At 36.9% G+C, this 18,910-nt stretch overlaps 1 protein-coding gene across 1 annotated transcript in view; it reads left to right on the top strand.

Annotated features, from left to right (window-relative positions):
- BABAM2 (BRISC and BRCA1 A complex member 2) overlaps window positions 1–18,910 on the top strand; it is a 312,412-nt gene that overhangs the window by 7,238 nt on the left and 286,264 nt on the right. The window contains exon 3 of the mRNA XM_084900182.1: window positions 12,902–12,978. Coding sequence (XP_084756308.1) covers window positions 12,902–12,978 — 77 coding nt within the window. The remainder of the gene's footprint in view (window positions 1–12,901; window positions 12,979–18,910) is intronic.

Raw genomic sequence — 18,910 nt, 5'->3', positions numbered from 1 at the left:
TGTGTTGTCAGACTTACTTTTTGACAAGTTGATGGGTATAAAATAGTATCTTATGATTTTAATTTGTATTTCCATGATTACTACAATAGTATAATGAAATACCTTTTTATATCTTTATTGCCAGTTCAGATTTCTTTTTTTGGGGACTATCCTTTGCTCATCTTTTTAGTGATTGTATTTTTGTATAGATTTTAAAATTTCCTTAAGCATTTTGTATACTGATGTTTTGGCACTTACATGTATTACAAATATCTGCATTCAATCTGTGGTTTATATTCTTAATTTGTGCTACTGATGTCCAGAGTTTTATTTTATTTTCATTAAGCCACATCCTATATAATAAAAGCCTAATATGCTAAGTGTCTGGTTGTTTGGTAGGCTGTTCAACCAATCAAAGCATAATATGCTAATGATATGCTAAGGCATCTCAACACTTGCTATGATACGCACTGACCACCAGGGGGGCAGACAGTTGACAGGTTGACCTGTTACTATGATGTGCACTGACCACCAGGTGGCAGACACTCCAACTGGTTGGTTTGCTGCTGGGGCCTGGCTGATCAGGACTAAGTGAGACAGGCTGGACATGCGTTGGAGCCCTCCCATGATTTCTCCCTGGCTGGCCAACCTCCTATGTCTCTCCTCAGCCCCAATGGTGCACCAGTAAAATATGTTTGTGATGAAGGGCCCCTCAGCCTGGCCTGCACCCTCTTGCAATCCAGGACACTTTGGGGGGAATGTTGGAGAGCCACTTTCAGCGCTATCCTGCAGGCCAGGTCAGGGAACCCCACTGGTCCACGAATTTGTGCACTGGGCCTCTAGTTTATGAATATTTTCCTTTTTAGTTTGTGCCTGTGTGTGTGTGTATGTGTGTGTGTGTAAGAGAGAGAAAGGGAGCATTTCAAGAAACTCTGTCCTACCCAAAAGTTATAAATCATCTTTTAAGGATTTTAAAGTTTACCTTTTTCCTTTTTTGGTCTTTAAATAGAAAATTTCCCCCCCTATAAAATAATGTTGTGAGAGGGATATATTCCCCCCTCCCCCCCTTCCACTATATGGATAATTGGTTATCCCAGCATCATTTATTGAAAAGGCTATCCTTTGCTTATGGATCTGCTACCTTTTTTAGATCAAATTTATATCTGTTTCTAGACTTTTTGTACTGATATGTTAGGCTCATTTTTCTTGTGCCAGTTCTATACTGTCTTAACAATTACAACTTTATAGAATGTCAGTGATAACTGGTATTCATCTTTTTCTAATTCTTAAAAATTGTCTTGCTGAGCCATTTTATATAAATACTTTTTGATAACCTCATTTAAATAGTTGCATATTGTTCTATTAGGACATACATAATTCAGTTGATAAAACTCTCTTATTTTAACTCTCTGAGGAAAGGAAATGAAGGGAAACTGACTTGGTGAGGGGCTAATTGAGAATTGATGGTCAGGAAAGCCTGAGAAAATGACATTTAAGTTGAATCATGAAAGATGAGAATAATTCATTGTGAAGAGCTGGGGAATTTGATGTAAAAGGCCAATACCATGTCAAATGCAAGGTAAAACTTAACATATTCAAGAACCTGCAAGGCTACCATGGTTGGAATGTAGTGAGAGAGGGTGAGAGGGAAATGAAATGAGATTCTAAAGGTAGTCGGGGGCCGGATTACTTGAGTTTTATTCTGGGTGGAATGAGAAGCTATTAGAGGATTTTTATCAGTGTGACAAGATCTTATTTGTATTAAAAAAATCACTGGTTGTTATATGGAAAATAGCTTGTATGGGATAAGGTAGACTAGTTAGCTGTCCATTACAATAAACCAGGTGAGAAGTGACGGAGTCTTAGAATACGGAGGTGGCAATGGAGGCTGAAAGAAGGGATTGTAAGCTATTTGGAAGATACAATCATGAGGAAGTTCAATTTGGCGTGTGAGAGAGCTTGAGCAAGTTGGTAGATGGTCATGCCATCTGTTGAGATAGGAAGATTGGTGGAGGAACCGCTTTAATCTGATTGATTGTTGTCTAGATGTGTCATACAGCTATCACTGTGGGTTTCCCTTTGTCTCTGTCCTGTGTTGAATCTCATGTCTTACTTTCTTGTGTCCTCTTGCCTTATTGGAGCATGTACTCCAATAGCAGTCCATGGAAAGGAGAGGAGGAGGTTTGTTTTTTGAGATCCTGGAAGTCTGAAAATGTCTTTAATTCTACTTTTAAACTTTATTGATACTTTGGGCAGTTACAGAAGTCTAGGTTGCAAATAATCTTCCCCTCAAATTTTGAAGGTCTTGATCTGCAATTGTGGAGATCTTTGACACACTTACTGTTGTAGTGTCATGGATGCAGTATCTTTTCTGTAAGGATAGTAATTATAGTTTTTGTGAAAATTGAAGTACAATGGATTAATTATAGCTTAAAAAAATGTTTTCTTACAACAGCTGGGAGGTTTAGTTGGTTGGAATATTGTCTTCATACACCAAAAAGGTTGCAAGTTTGATTCCTGGGCGTGTATGAGAGACAATCAATCAATGTTTCTTTCTCAGATTGATGTTTCTCTCTCAAAATCAATAAACATATTCTTGGGTGAGGATTAAAAAAAAACCTCCACAAACACCTTTTTCTCTGTACCTGGCATTGTCTTTCATGTTGATGACTTTCCTCAAATTGATGATTCTTCGCTGTCCATGTCTATTGAAGAGTAAGGCATCACAATGTGAATTGAAGCTCTTTGTGCTTAGCTGGGCTTGCCAATCACTGAGCCTCAGGCAATGTGATCAGGCAGCTACCTGGCCTTTTATTAGATGATTGTCAGATTCATTATCAGGAGATCTTCTCTGCGACTATAAAAAATAAAAGTGCCTAAATGGATGCATATATTTCTATTTGTCAGCAAAATTTTAATTTTGGAGCCGAAGAGTTTGTAAATTTTAAGACTTTTGATGTATTTAATATGTTGGTATATTTATATGTAAGGATATATAAAAATACATATTTCTCTCAAGAAATGTATTATCAGCTTACACTTCCATTAGCAGTATATGAGGATGCCAGTTCCTCTACAGTTTTGATAATATCAGTATTATAAATTTTATAAGATTATTTGCTAATTCAGGAGATGGAAAATGTTAGACATGAGCAGAAAGCCCTGGATGCCTAGCAAGGAGCAAAACTGTGAAAACAAGAACATTGCCCCCAGGGTAACCTATCTTCCCCTAGCATATCACTGGTCATGCGGTTTGGACCCCTGATCTTTCGTATCGCTGGTCAGGCGGTTTATATCCCCTGACGTTTCCTTCCTAAAGATAATATCTAGGCCTCAGTTGTATTTCAGCTCCAGGCCCAGAAAAAGCAGCAAAACCAGACAAATGGCACAATGGCTGCCTGAGGACCAGCAGCAGCTACATTGACTAGTGACCCCCTGTCCTGGCACCGACCTATCAGCGGAGACCACGATTCTGAAAGAGCATACATAGAAAGCTGATGAATATCCTATTGAGACCTTCCCTGAAACCTCCTCTAAGATTTCCACCTGCGAGAGAGATAAATAAGCTCAGGACAAAGGACCCAGTGGGCGCTCTCCCTTCAAGGAACATGCCTCTGTTATCCCCTGCCCCCTTTCCTTTCTCACAGGCAGTATTCCCTAACCTCTAAGGGACCCCATGAGATTTGCAACCAAGGGAGCAATGGGCAGTGGCAGCTTGTCCTGGGATAACCCCCTGAACCTGTCTCTAAGGTCCCCTTTTCTCTGACTTCCCAGTGAGCCAAAGCAGCCCAGCCTAGGTTCTCCCCTTGCTTCTTCTATGTCCTCCCTGGTTTCACTGACCTAAGAATAGTTTTGCTGCCATCATTCACCCAGTATCCTCTTGGCTCAGTGCCTTTCCCTTTGGATATCCCATCTCCCTCGGTCCCTTTCCTTAAATAAATTCAATTTTTCTTTATCCACCACCTGAGATGGCTGTTTAGCTTGCCCGCATACCACCATGTTAACCTTTCAGAAATTATATATATATGTGTACGTATTTTTTTAAAATATATTTTTATTGATTTCAGAGGGAGAGGGAGAGGGAGCGATATAACCATCAATGATGAGAGAGAATAATTGATTGGCTGTCTCCCATTAGGGATCAAGCCCACAACCCGGGCATGTGCCTTGACCGGGAATCAAACCATGACCTTTTGATTCATAGATCAGTGCTCAATCACTGAGCCATGCTGGCTGGGCCAGAAATTATATTTAATTGCTCTTTTATTTTGCTTAGTTATTGGAGTGTGCATGTATGTGCATATAAAAATTACTAATTTATGACATTTGTCCATTTTTTTTGGTGGGGTCTTTTTCTTATTGATTTGCAAAGCTTTTTATATGTTAATGAAGATTGATTAGGTTGAAGGATAAATGGGCCTGGAGATGCCAACTTTTTTTTTTTTTTAATCAGATATACCTAGCAGTTTTCAATAGTTATTAAAGATAGAACATTGGTTGTCTTAAGAAGAGACATGCTAATAGTTTAGTTTTTCTTTATTGATTAAATGCCCATCAGCAGATGAGTGGATTAAAAAACTGTGGTACATCTACACAATGGAATACTATGCTGCTGTAAAAAGGAAGGTATTCCTATCATTGTGACAGCTTGCATACAATAGTTTTTGACTGAGGGTTGAAGAAGCCTGCCTGCCAAGGCCCATTAAGATGATGTGTAGTCTGGCCGGAGTGCTTCAATTGGTGGAGTGTCATCCCATGCACTGAAGGGTTGTGGGTTTGAAACCAGATGGCACATGCCTGGGTTGTGGGCTTTAAAAAAAAAATGGTGCGCAGACTAGAGTAGGAATTCTGTTGGAGGTTGGAGGTTGGAGGCTTAGTGTGGGCAGTGAGTGGGTGGGGTTGTGGATGTTACAGGGCAGAATTTTTGCTAGGATTTGGAGTGCTTATCTAGGAGCCAGTGAACACATGCGTGGTGTTGATATTTTGAGCGCTATTACTGAGTCCAGGTTGTCCTTCAGGAATTATTTCTTGGGCCTTTTTTTTTTTTAATCAGAAGAAACAGTTTCCCTAAGTCCTCATGCCTCAGCTCATACTCCTTTCTACTCTTAGATCTTTAACTTGAGTAGCTGTCTGTTCAGCCTTCTTTTAATTATAATTGTGTAAGACGGTTGATTAAGTAGTTCAGCAATCTTTAAACATTTCAAAGTGCTGTCGGTTATTTTATATTTTGTACTTAGTATTTTTTGGGGAAAAAATCAAAGTGATAATATTGGCCTTGTCCCAGTCAACCCTAAAATCACTGACTTTGGGAAGTTTTGCTAGGATTTCCCATTCTTTACACAGAATCTGGGATGGTAAATGCTAGAATGAATCTGGGTCTGGAGTTTTCGGTAGTTGTGAATTTTGGGCTTTTCATATCTTGCAGTGACTTCATTTCAGAGTGGCTTCATTTGGTACGGAGGTTAGGGAAGAGGTGAAGGGAAGTAGTAGCCAGTCTAATGTGTAAAGGAAAGGGGATAGGAGATTCATCTAGTCTATTCCTAGCTCTGCTTTACATTGTTCAAGAAAACAAGAACTCATTCCTACTTTTATCTTTGTCCCCTCTATTCTGTGCAATTTTAAGGTAGTATTTTTTTTGTTTTGTTTTACTAGAATAAAATGTTTTGTTTTATTAGAACAAAACTTTTGCCAAATTCTTTAGGATTAGAAGATAAGTGAGACTCTTTTAGTACATGTTAATAGACACATACTCTTATTCCAAATTAATTATTCCTATACCGTCACTGTTAAAACGCCCATTTATGCCTTATATCCATGCAGACCAGCCTCCTTTTTAGCATCCATGTTACTTGACTAATCTTGTTTTTTGGTGCCATGTTCTTGGGAAATAATTTTGTAATCTTCCTTTTCAGGGCCACATTTCCTGAGTAATTTGGTTATCTTTCTAATGGCTTGTTATGAAAGTAGTTTTCCCCATTAACCTTGTTTCTCTTGACTTTTTGAAAATATATCCTTTTTGTTTTCTGAAAAGGTTTTTATCTCAACCCTTGCTCTTGCTAACTAACTGATAAGAAATCTTGAATCAAGTGGAAGTTTTGGAGAACATTTTGATGTTCCACTGTTAAGTAGGTATGATGGCCTTAGAATAATTGTTTTTTTCATCTATGGACTCCTAAGACTCTTTTTATTTAAAAAGCATCATTTCATCCCTAGCTGGGTTGGCTTATTGGATAGAGCGTTGGCCTGTGGACTGAAGGATCCAGGGATTAATCCTGGTCAAGGGCACATACCCAGGTTGCAGGCTTGATTCCTGGCTTGTGGGGCATGTGCGGGAGGCAACCAATTAATGTGTCTCTCTTACATCGATATTTTTCTGTTTCTCCCCTTCCCTTCCACTCTCTAAAAATCAATTGAAAAATGCTTTCAAGTGAGGATTAACAAATAAAACAAAAACAAACAAACAAAAAAGACCCATTACTTCGTGCCCAACTGGCGTGGCTCAGTGATTGAGCTTCGATAAAAACCAGAAAGAATAAACTACTTAGGAATAAACTTAATCAAGACGACAAAAGAGACACTCAAAAATCACAAAATATTGCTGAAAGTAATTAAAGAAGACAGATAATGGGAAGACATCCTGCGTTCACTGAAGACTTAATATTAAGATGTCAATACTAAATGAAGCAATTGATAAGTTCCATGCCATCTCTATAAAAATCTCAATGATTTTTTTTTTAAGAAATAAAAAAAGGCATACTAAAATTCGTATGGAAGCTCAAGAGACCCTGAATAGCCAAAAAAAACTAAAAAAAAAAAAAAAAAAAAAAAAGAACAAAGTTGGAGGTCTTGCACTCCCTGATTTCAAAACTTACTACAAAGCTATGGTAATCAACAGAGCATGGTACTGCCCAGTGAGTGTTGTTCAATGGTTGAGCATCAACCCATGAACCAGGTGGTCACAGTTCAGTTTGTGGTTAGGGCCAGGAGGAGCCAATTGATGGTTCTCTCTCATCATTGATGTTTCTATCTTCTCTCCCTCTTCCTTCTTCTCTCTGAAATCAATAAAAACATATAAAATATTTTTTAAAAAAAGAACATGGTGCTAGCATAAAGAAAGACATAAAGACTAATTATGAAAAAAATAGAGAGCACAGAAATAAACCCTCAGATATATGGCTAAGACTGGCAAAATAGTTTAATGGAGAAAAGACTATTTTTTCCACAGAGTGTTTGGAAAACTGGATATCCACATGAAATTGGACCCTTACCATACACTGTACACAAAAGTTAAAGTGAATTAAAGACCACATCACAAGAGCTAAAATTATAACTCTTTGAGAAGAAAATATATGGGAAAAGCTTATGTTATATATTTATTAAATTCATCTTTGTACATATTTACATAAGGAATAAAAGAATATGTAAGTCAGAAAAAGATTCTGGGAACCAAAATATTTCAAATGGAGAATTGAGAATCCAGGGAGATGGGAAAAATCGCAGAGATAACAGGTCTTTAAGCATGAGTTCAGGATTCTGCGGCCCTTGCTTTAGGCATTTGGACCTGGGATTTAAATCTGAACTTTACTATCCTTAGACTCTCTAAAAAATTACATGATTTACTGCCATAGATTATGGCAGCAGTTATGTGGAAGATTGGTTGACCCTGCTAAACTGGATCATGAAATTAACTAATATCTTCTTATAAGGAATGAATTCAAGAATTTGTTGGAGCTACATCTGCATGCAAACGAAGTAGTGTTATAAATTATGAGCAACCAGACAGATAAGCTTATGATAAATGTTAAGCAGTGAACTATATTGATATTATTGTCAACTTAGCAGAGATATCAAAAGAATACTTGGAAAGGAATGAATTAATAGTGTTTGTTATCATAGTGGGAAACCAAGGTGAATAGGGAGTTTGGAGGACAGCAAAGTAAAAGTTTATCTTCATATTCAAGGACATTTAGCATTTAAAGGATCTTTAGAGAAGTTTTCTAAAACTCTGGTGAAAGACCAAAGTTACTTAAATGTTTAAAAAAATTTTCATCCCAGGCCGGGTGGCTCAGTTGGTTCGACTGTTATCCCATGCTCCAAAAGGTTGTTGGTTCAATTCCCCGTTAGGGCATATATGGGGGTTGCAAGTTTGATCCCCGGTCAGGAGTGTACGGTCAATGTTTTTCTCTCACGTTAGTGTGTGTGTGTGTGTGTGTGTGTGTGTGTATATATATATATATATATATATATATATATATATATATATATATATTTACATTCACATTTATATTTATATTTATATTTATATTTATATTTATATTTATATTTATATTTATATTTATATTTATATTTATATTTATATAATGTTTGTGTGTATATATATATATACACACATATATGTATTTCTCTCCCCCCCCCCCCTCTCTCTCTCTCTCTCTCTCTCTCTCTCTTCCCAGCCTCTCTCTCTTCCCCCCGCCCTCCCCCTTTCTCTCAAAATCCGTGAAAACATATCCTTGGGTGAGGATTTAAAAAAAAAAAAAAAAAAAAATTTATCCCCTGGCTGGGCTGTTCCGTAGGTTACAAGTGGTCCCGATATGCTAAGGTTGTAGGTTTTATCCACCGTTGGGGCACATATAAGAATCAACCAATGAATGCATAAATAAGTGGAACAACAAATTGATGTTTCTCTGTCTCTGCCTAACTCTGTCTTTCTAAAAATAATTTATCAATATAAAATTTCCAATCTGTTACCAAGTGGTATTTTTGTAAAATACAATAAAAAGAGTTACTAGAAAAATGAAATTAAAAATACATGAAATACAAAGCTGAGCTTTAAATATTGGATTCATAAGACTTAAAGCTACTTTTACAAATTGCTTTAAAAGTTTCTAAATTTGTACTCTCAATTTCTGAGCTTATCTCATTGTGGATAGTAACAGTTTATAGTCCAGCACTGGTCCATGGACCCCACTTTGAGTTGCATTGTTCTAGAAGGGTTTCTTCAGACTAACAGTCTAGAGGAGTTGACCTTTTTAGAATTCTATCTCAGAGTTTATACAGTAGTACATTAGTAATAAATAATTCTTAACTACAGTTGGATAATCCGAAATACTGTTTTTTACAGTATTGATTGAAAAAAATCCATCCACACAGTTCAAACCTCTGTTGTTCAAGGGTCAACTGTATACAAATGATCCTATTTAATAAAGAGAGACTATGCTAATTGACCCTCATGCCGTCTTAAAGATGGTGGTGCCCATAGCCAATAAGGGGAAATATGCTAATTGACTGCCCCACCCTCAAAGATGGCGGTGTCCGCAGCTACAAGATGGTGGCACCCTCTCCAATTCGGGACATCCCTCTCACAATCTGGGACCACTGGCTCCTAACTGCTCATCTGCCTGCCTGCCTGATCACCCCTAACTGTCCCCCACTGCCAGCCTGATCACTCCTAATCACCTTTGCCTGCAGACCTGATCACCCCTAACTGCCCCCCCTGCCAGCCTGGTTGCCCCCAACTATACCCCTCTGCCAGCCTGGTAACCCCTAATTATCGCCCCCCCCCCCCGGCCTGGTCACCCCCAACTGGGCTCCCCTCCCCCTGCTGGCCTCGTCTCCCCTTACTGCCCCACCTGCCGGCCTGGTCGCCCCCAACTTCCCCCCTTCTGCTGGCCTAGTCGCCCAACGTAGCCTGCTGTTGGGTCGTTTGGTTGTCCCTCATTAACCCCCCTGCTGGCCTGGTCGCCCTATGAAGCCTGCTGTTCAGTTGTTTGATCGTCCCTCACTAACCCCCCTGCCAGCCTTGTTGCCCTATGCAACCTGTTGGTCATCCATCCGATTGTTTCAATCATAATGGCCCATGGCTTTTTATATATTAGGATGTTGTACATTAAATGAATAGAAATAGTGTATAAGTTGGCCTTGTCCCTGGGGATTTCTTTTAAAAAAATATTTTTTATTCAGAGTGGGAGAGGGAGAGAGGGAGAGGGAGAGACAGAAAGAGAGAGAGAGAGAGAGACTTCATTGATGAGAGAGAATCATTGATTGGCTGCTTCCTACACCTCCCCTACTGGAGATGGAGCCTGTAACCTGGGCATGTACCCTTTATTGGAATTGAACCTGGGATCCATCAGTCCACAGGCCAATGCTCTATTTACTGAGCCAAACTGGCTAGGGCCCTGGAGTTTTCTTATAGTATTTATTAATGTAAGAATCATCAGCATTCCCACAGTTGGAACAGAAGTCACTGTAGGGTGTTTATGTAATTTGCTTTGACTTTGAACTGACCTTGGAGTGTGCTTGTCCACTCCAGTTCCACTTGCTCACCTGCGCTATTTATGCACTAGTTATCAGGTGCTTCCTGTGGGCCAGCAGGTATGTTGCTGGGCACTGAGGGATTCTAAGTGTAATTAACTATTTTATTATAGAGCTTTCAGTCTAGCAGAATATCTTTGTCACCTTGGATTTATCTTATCTAAGGACAATTGCGGGTAAATAATTTTCTTTCTCCTAGACTGTTCAGATCCAGCTCATTCTTAAAGGCCAGTCCTATTCAGTGACTCTTCCTTGATTATGCTGGATAAAACTGGTTTCTCTGCTCTCTCAGATTCTATTGTGCTTATTTTCTTTAACCACAAATTTGTCATTAATCATGTTAATTGCTTTGAGACTTGTATCTATTGTTGTCTTGAAGTGTTATTTAAATTGTGCCTTGTTTGACTTTCATAAGTTTGATTTTTCTTTTTTGATTACATTTTCCTGAGAATGGGCTCCTTTCTTTAACTCATAGCAACAATCTCAACTTTTTTTTTTTATTATGCACCTCAAATAATTTGCTAATGAACCCCCAATGCATGCATATTATATTTATTTATTATAAAATATATTTATTTACATATGTAAAATATAAGTTAAGAAGAATGATGTAAGATGAAAAAAGCAATACCATACTAGTAATGTCATCCATAAGTAGAGATATAGCATAGAAACTGGGAATAACATTGGATGCCACATGAACTGGCAAACACATTTAAAAAATAGTTTATTTTCATAATTTTAAACACATTCTGGGTTGTCACTTATTTTGGTAATGGCATTTTGAAATCTTATGCTAAGAATTGAATCCATCATTTTCTAGTAGGACCTAGAAATAGATTTCAGGCTCAAGAGATATAGAGGATATACTTGGTGAATTTGGAACATCATATGTCATCAAATAGATAGTTCCATTCTGCTAGAGAACATTGTAAATAATCTACCTTACTGCAATTTCGTTTTATAGGTTATTTTGATAGCTGTTAAGATAGCCCATATCAGTTTTCTAGCTTCTTTACTGCTGTGTTTCAGTGTAGAAACTGATAATTTTAAAACTGATTTAGTCTGAGCGAAATCACTGATGACAGAGAAAATAAATTAGTTCTGTAAAATGAAAATGTGGTGAACATCAGCTAACAATAATTCACTCTAATTTGTGACTTAATAGTTATTTAACAGGCAGTTATTGGTCTTTGAGCCTATTTTATTTCACAGTCACCTGTTATTTTAGGTTGCCAAAGCTGAAGACTTCCTTCTCAGCTGATGTTGAATATTGTTAAGCACAAACGTCATTATCAAGAAAACAGGAAGCTGTGTAGGAGAACATGCCAAATGGTAAATTAATAGTCTGGGGAAAGGAAGCTGACGTAGACTCAGGGAAGGAACCCTGGACCCATCTACTTTGTTCTTTTTAGATGGCTTGAAGCATAGATATGGTTTGAATCATTATTTTTTACAGAAAATTATGTGAGATAATAGGTTTAGCATTAAATTAGAAAGCATTTGTTTTGCTTAATTTTGCATTGTCTTAAAAATGCTAATGTCTTAAAGGATTATATTATATCTTGTTTTAGCTGTGTTAATCCAGATTAATTCTCAGCTGTCACTATAACCATATAAAGTGCTGTGAAATTGCCAACTTTTCCTCTTCATAGTGGGACTTTAATGATCTCAGTAACTAGGACCTACTAATGACTTAAAGAGGATTCAAATCCAAATTTACCTTTCACTATTTATTTAAAGAGTTTATTTATTTAGTTTGCTAAATAAATCAGTAGTGTCACATTGAGCCTATTTAATCAAGTTATAAGAGCGTTGTTCCCTCTTGTGTTTTGATGTACATGTATACAGTTCTTATTACTGAGAAAATAACTTTCTTTTCATTAAAACGTGGTAGAACACTCTTTTTGGCCATGTTTCATCAACTTTTGCTTTTCATTATTATAGGTACTTAATAAAGTAGCATTTGTTGAAAACAATCATAATACACATTTTTCACTAACTTTCCCCTTTAAAAATATTTTTATTGATTTCAGAGAGAAAAGGTGAAGGAGTGAGAGATAGAAACATTAATGATAAGAGAGAAGCATTGATGGGCTGCCTCCTGCACTCCCCACACTCAGTATTGATTGAGCCCGAATTCTAGGCATGTGCCCTGACCAGGAATCAAACGGGGGAACCCTGGTTCAGCACTCAACCACTGAGCCACACCAGCTGGGCCTGGGTTCTTTTCAGGCTGAGTGAAAGCTAAGAATCTGTATTTAAAATGTGACCATAAAGTTACTCTTATAATTCTTGGCATCAAAGATTATAGACCTCTTTTGGATGATATACCTATGTTAGAAGAAGAATACATTTCTTTTAGAAAAATAACTGAAGCAGTGTTGGTGTTTCTTGTTAGAAGGCATATATATTTTATTGTGAGATAAATGAATTATTTGTTTTAGGGCGAGTCTTACTGTCTTGGCCTCCATGACCACTGTGGGCTTTATTTTGTTCTGTAAGCCATTGTATTAATCTTTTATTTATAAATCACTTTTTTATTCACTTTGTTAAATATCTTAAATATGTGAGGTTAAAAAAATATATTTTGTTTTTCTTTTTTTAAAAGATGCACGTCACTAACTCCTGGACCCAATTGTGACCGATTTAAACTGCATATACCATACGCTGGAGAGACATTAAAATGTAAGTCAGTGATGACTCTTTTACTAAAAGTGTAGATTACAGAAATTGTTTTAGGGTTCAGTTCTTCTGGGGATGATCTATATAGTTAAATAACATGCTTGTGCTTCTGTTTCTTGACTTATTAATTTTTAGGTTTTGACCTCCTGTGATACATGAAGCACCAGCCTGTTTTCACTTCATCCTTTATCTCTTCCTTTCCCTCCTCTTTAATGTAATTATATCATCACTATTGGTTCTGTGTTGGTTACATTTTTAAGGATTCTTTAAAGTATTGTGTAGTACAGTTAAATGTACAGCCTGTAAACATTCTTAGTAAGTGCCTGGCACAGCGTTAGCACTGTTATTACTTAAGCACAGTCTCTCTACAGTGACAATGAACATGTATGAACTGATTATAAATCCCTAACTGGACAGGTCTTGGTAGATAGTTATACCCTGGGCCTATAACTTTATTTTATTTATATTTAAAATGCTCAATTATAATTGACATACAATATTATTTTATATTAGTTTTAGGGGTATGGAATAGTGGTTAGACATTTATTGCAACACTAGAGGCCCAGTGCATGGATTCGTGTACTGGTGGGGTCCCTTGGCCTGACCTGCAGGGATCAGACCGAAATCGGCTCTTTGACATCCCCCGAGGGGTCCCAGATTGCAAGAGGGCAGTTCTCAGGTGACACAGCCCGAAATTGGGCTCCCTCCTCTTTTGTTCCAGGGTGCATCACCTGATAGCTGCAACTGCCAAGTCACTGCAGCCCGGCAGCTCCTGTGTTGAGCGTCTGCCTCCAGGTGGTCAGTGAGCATCATAGCTACTGGTTGGATGGTCGAACCGTTGGACAGTCACTTAAGCTTTTATAGATATATAGATTATTGATTTTTTCTATGCTGTACTTTGTATTCCTATGACTGTTTTATAACTACAAATTTGTACTTCTTAATCCCTTCACCTTTTTCACCCAGCCCTCTGGCAACCATCGGTCTGTTCTATATATCTATGAATCTGTTTCTATTTTGTTGCTCATTTATTTTCTTGAGATTTCACATATAAATAAAATCGTATGGTACTGTGTTTCTCTGACTTATTTCACTTAGCATAATACCCTCTAGGTACATCCATGTTGTCACAAATGATTAGATTCCATTCTTTTTCATGGCTGAGATATATATGTATAACTTCTTTATCCAATTGTCCATTGATGGGCACTTAGGTTGCTTCTGTATCTTGGCTTTTGTAAATAATGCTGGGCTCATGTGCACTTGAAAGGAATAGATATTCTGGGATGAGATGCTTTAAAAATATCAAAATAATCTGGTCTAAATATCATTTAGGCCTATAACTTCTATAGCGAAATATTTTAAACCAGCCTGTCCGTTGTGCTTGTGCATCTAGGTTAACACACCTTTGAAATCCTCTAAGGGGGTGTCAAACTTCAAGAGAATACATAATCTTGTTAACTATTCTGTAATCCTATCCTCTCCTTTCTTTCTTCAGTCTTCATTATGTACCTTAATTTCAAATGCAGAAAAGAAGCTGCAAAACTTTTGTTCTATGCGAGCATTTGAGATCTTGCTCCCTGGCATATGTTGTAAGTTTCACTCAAATAAACTTGTGAAAATCTACAGGTTTGGACATTTCTTACCTAGACAGTAAATATTCCCTGTGGAGCTTTTCTTAAAAACTATATTGTTATTGATTTCAGAAAAGAAGGGAGAGGGAGAACGAGACAGAAACATCAATGATGAGAGAGAATCATTGATTGGCTGCCTCCTGTACACTTTCTACTGGGGGTGAGCCTGCAACCCAGGCATGTGCCCTGACAGGGAATCGAACCATAACCTCCTGGTCCGTAGGTTGATGCTCAGCCACTGAGCTATACTGGTCGGGCTCCCTGTGGAGCTTTTAATTACAAATTTCTCCTTTTTTAGCTCCATGTCTCATTCTTGCCTCTCCTTACACCAATGATTGCAAGTTTTTATGGATTTACCAGGACAGATGGCTTCCTGCTCATCAGTAGCCTCTTTCTCATGTTATTGCAGCCAGACCTTTCTCTGCCCTGTTTCATCAACTACTGCTCTTCATCTGCATTCTGCTTTCTAGGAATTTGTTGAAATTCTCATCTACTGATTGCTACTCTTTCTTCTTCCTCTTCTCTCTCCTGTTTTGGATTTTTACCTTACTCTTTCTTCACTATCATTTAATGGAAGGGTGGGTCTTGCATTGATTATAGTATACAACTTTATCTAAAGTTTTTCATTAAATCCCATTGAAAAGTTATGATGAGTGACTTAAAATATAATTTTAACCAAGGCTGAATCAAACTATTTGGAGCTTATGGTAATTTTATTTCAAAACTTTAAACTCAATGAAGTTTGAGATGGAGATGGTATTGTTTATTAAGTTACATCTTCAGTCCCTCGCACAGTAAAGATAGTCAACGAAGTATTTGTTGAAGAAATGAAATGAATTTATGCATAAATTAATGTTTGTGTTCAGATTTTTGTTGTTTGAAGTATACTGTAAAAGAGAATGTGACATTCTGTTATATTATCTTTTACCAACATAAATTCAGTTTTTAGAAGTTATTTATTATACAAGGAATTTGTGACTGGAACATTGCTCTTTAACAGTACAGAAAACAGAAAGGACATAGAGTATTTTGCAGATTTGGAGTCTGTGTCAGTTTTCTCTTTATATATTTTACTCAGCTTTCTCAAAGCAGATCAGTGAAAATAGCATTTTAGTGCAACTAAATTTTATATTTTAGAATATTTTATATATCATAAAACAGTTTTCTATAAGTGCTTATCTGTGAATGAAGGAAATTTTGTGCAGTTAAGGATATTGAGAATGAAAGACAAAGGGAGGGTATATTTCTACCCATGAATTCATGAATTGATTCCTATAAGAATTATCCAGATTCAAAATTAAGTAATTGAAACACAAAGGACCTGCAGATTGCAGTACATTAGGAATGATGTTACTCAGCTCTACTAATGTGAAGAGACAACTCTTCAATTTTGGGACAGTGAAAGAGTTACCACCTTGTATAAGATTCTTATGGGAAATATCAAAGGCTACCTGAATTTAAGAGAAATTCTGGAATTTCATTATTGTAGAAGAGACAGCTGGTACTTAAAGAGGATTGGGAAAGTACACCTTCCAATGGTTGGTTTAAATAAAACACATGTTATGATGGTGCCACTAAAATGAGTGAAAATTTACCAGTTGTAGTAAAATTCACAGAGGAAGTTCAATGAGCTTCATATAAATTCATATTTGTAAAAAAATAGCCATCCTCGTCACGATCTACAGCACTTAATTTTTGAAGAGATTATGCTTGTGTTTTGTGTACCCTATTTAAATAAGGCAGAGAATAGGCTGTTTTGATCATATTTTATTTCCAATCTCTGGAGTATTTCCTGGCATTTAGAGGGGGCTCAGTAAGTGTTAGTGGAACGAATGAACCATCTTTATTCTTTGGATCTGGAAATGATGAGGTTTGATGAGGAAGTGACAGAACTCTGAAGTGTTTTCAGTTTTACAAGTTGGTTAAATAACACTATGTAACTATAAAGAGAGATGATTGAAATACTGTAAGTTACTGGTATACCAGTCAAGTCTGTGGTTGGTGAAGCAAATGGTTTGCTAATTAGTTTCAAATTTGAAATGCTCTTTTTTTTTAAAACAATTTTTCATAGTAACAATTTACTTTAATCAGGGATTGTTTGGTTATAAGAAGCCCATTGGAATAAACATAAATTAAAGAGGCTTTTTTGTTTGTCTTTATAAGAAATTAAGTGAATTCCATGGTGTCCATGGGTAGGAAGTGTAGCCACCCTTCATAGGCACTGGAACCAGGGACTCCAGAAAGATGGTGTTCACCATCGTAGCCAGTCAGTATCTGTGTCTTTGTGTCTTTCTCCCACATCATATTTTATTGTCACTTTACTCTCCTCACCCTGACTCCCCTAAATTTCTCTTTCTCTTCACATAGAATATAAAACACTTCCTGAGCCTCTTAAGTGGTGATTCAATTCAAGGCCACCAGAGGTTGCCTATGGTCTTGGAATCTAAATTCCTGGGAGAGAGGGTCTGATTGGCAGCTTGAACTGGGTGTCCACTCATGATCCAGTCATTTAGCCAAGAGTTCTGGGTCATGTATTAACAGCCTGGTTACTAGAGGCCAGTTTAGCACAAGGTCAGCATGGGCTTGGGCAGGTACTCTGAGAGGCATCTGTGCACTGTCTCAGGAATTCTTTCCAAAGAGCTTCCAAATGAAACTAGACATTTTCCACTTTATCTTTAGCAATAGAAGCAATACTATTGTTTATCATCTGAGAGGAATGATGACTATTTCAAAGTCATTTGTGATCGTGAAGAAGTCATGCCAAGAAATTATCTCCAAATATTTTGAAGTTGACTATTCCAGAGGAAAAACTGAAAAGAAAAAAAGAGATTATGGTTTGGATAATATATTCTCTCCCATGTTCTCAGAGGAGCAGTGTAAAATTACCATTCATTTCTGAGGCTTTGGTAACATATTACTGAATGTAAGTTTGTATTATTTTTGGAGAATAATTACAATGAAATTAAACCAATCTCAAACTGCTATTTAAATCCATGCAACATTTAATTAAACAATAGTCAAACATATACAAAGATTTTAATAGACACGCTGCAAATAGTGTTCTAGAACTTCTGCCTTATTGAATATTGAAATAAATTTCTATTTGATCCTATCTAAAGTGGTTTGGGTGATATGTGTATGTTCTTACAGCCAAACACAGTTTCCAAGATCACCTGCAAGGAGAGTAGGAGTTAACCATTTTTACTATGACTTGTAACAGTTGAGCTGAGTAAAGAGTTGGGCACTGTGTAAGTGGATTTAGTATTTTGCATTATGCTGAGAGGCATTATAATTTTCCTTGGTAGCTTAGTTAATTTTACTTTATTTTTATCTTTTCAAAGGATTCATTTACTTAAAGATTATTATCTAGCATTCAAGGTATTTTTAGAGTCTAATTAGGGAGACAGGTCACCTTTGATTTAGTGAATGCTCTAAAATACTCATTGAAAGGTAAGTAAGAAGTGCTAATTTTGTGGATTAGACATTCTTTCTCCTTTGTTCTGGTATTTCAGAATTTTTTTTTTTTTTTTTTTTTTTAGTTCATGGAATGTTTAAAAAAATTTTAAGGATAGCAATGAATATTAACTTATAAATTCATCTTAGTTATAGCTAAATATATAAAAATAAATAAATTTGGCTTTGATGCTGATTATAGTTTATTAAATGTGGCTGATAAATTGCTAAACTAACTTACTGAGCATTTATTTTATAAAGAGGTTTATTTAAACACACTGTCTCCTTTAATCACACAATAATTCTGAGATGTATAGCCCACTTTTTAATATTAACTTTATTGAAGTATAATTTACATAGAATAAAACTGGAGGCCCAACGCACAGTAGTTCGCTTCCGCTTGCCTTAGCTGGCTGCCCTGCCCATCGCCACCGCTCATAGCCCTCTGCTGCTCATAGCTCGCTGGCCCGCCCTCTGCTGCTGGTAGCTCTCTGCTGCTATTATAGTAGCTCACGCTCCGCCCTGCCTGCCACGAGAGCCGATTTTCATTTGGTCGTGACGGCATTACGGCCACAGGCCTTTTATTAATATAGATGTACCTATTTTAGATGTACAGTTACATAAATTTTGGCTGTTGTAAATACCTATATTAATTACTTCACCACAGTCAAAATATATAACATTTTCATCCCGCAAAGATAAAGAACATTTTTTCCCCTCCTTAAGTCAGTCCTCTGCCACCATCTCCCCACTCCCTGAGCTTTTATTCTTTCTGAAACTATAAGACAATTTTTCTTGCTTTAGAATTTCATATAAATGGATTTATATAATAGATAGTTTTTGTGTAC

This window comes from Pipistrellus hanaki (assembly GCF_964339955.1).
Source record: "Pipistrellus hanaki genome assembly, chromosome: 12".
NCBI lineage: Eukaryota > Metazoa > Chordata > Mammalia > Chiroptera > Vespertilionidae > Pipistrellus > Pipistrellus hanaki.
Note: the sequence above shows the minus strand (reverse complement) of the source record. Positions and strands in the feature narration are given on the sequence as shown.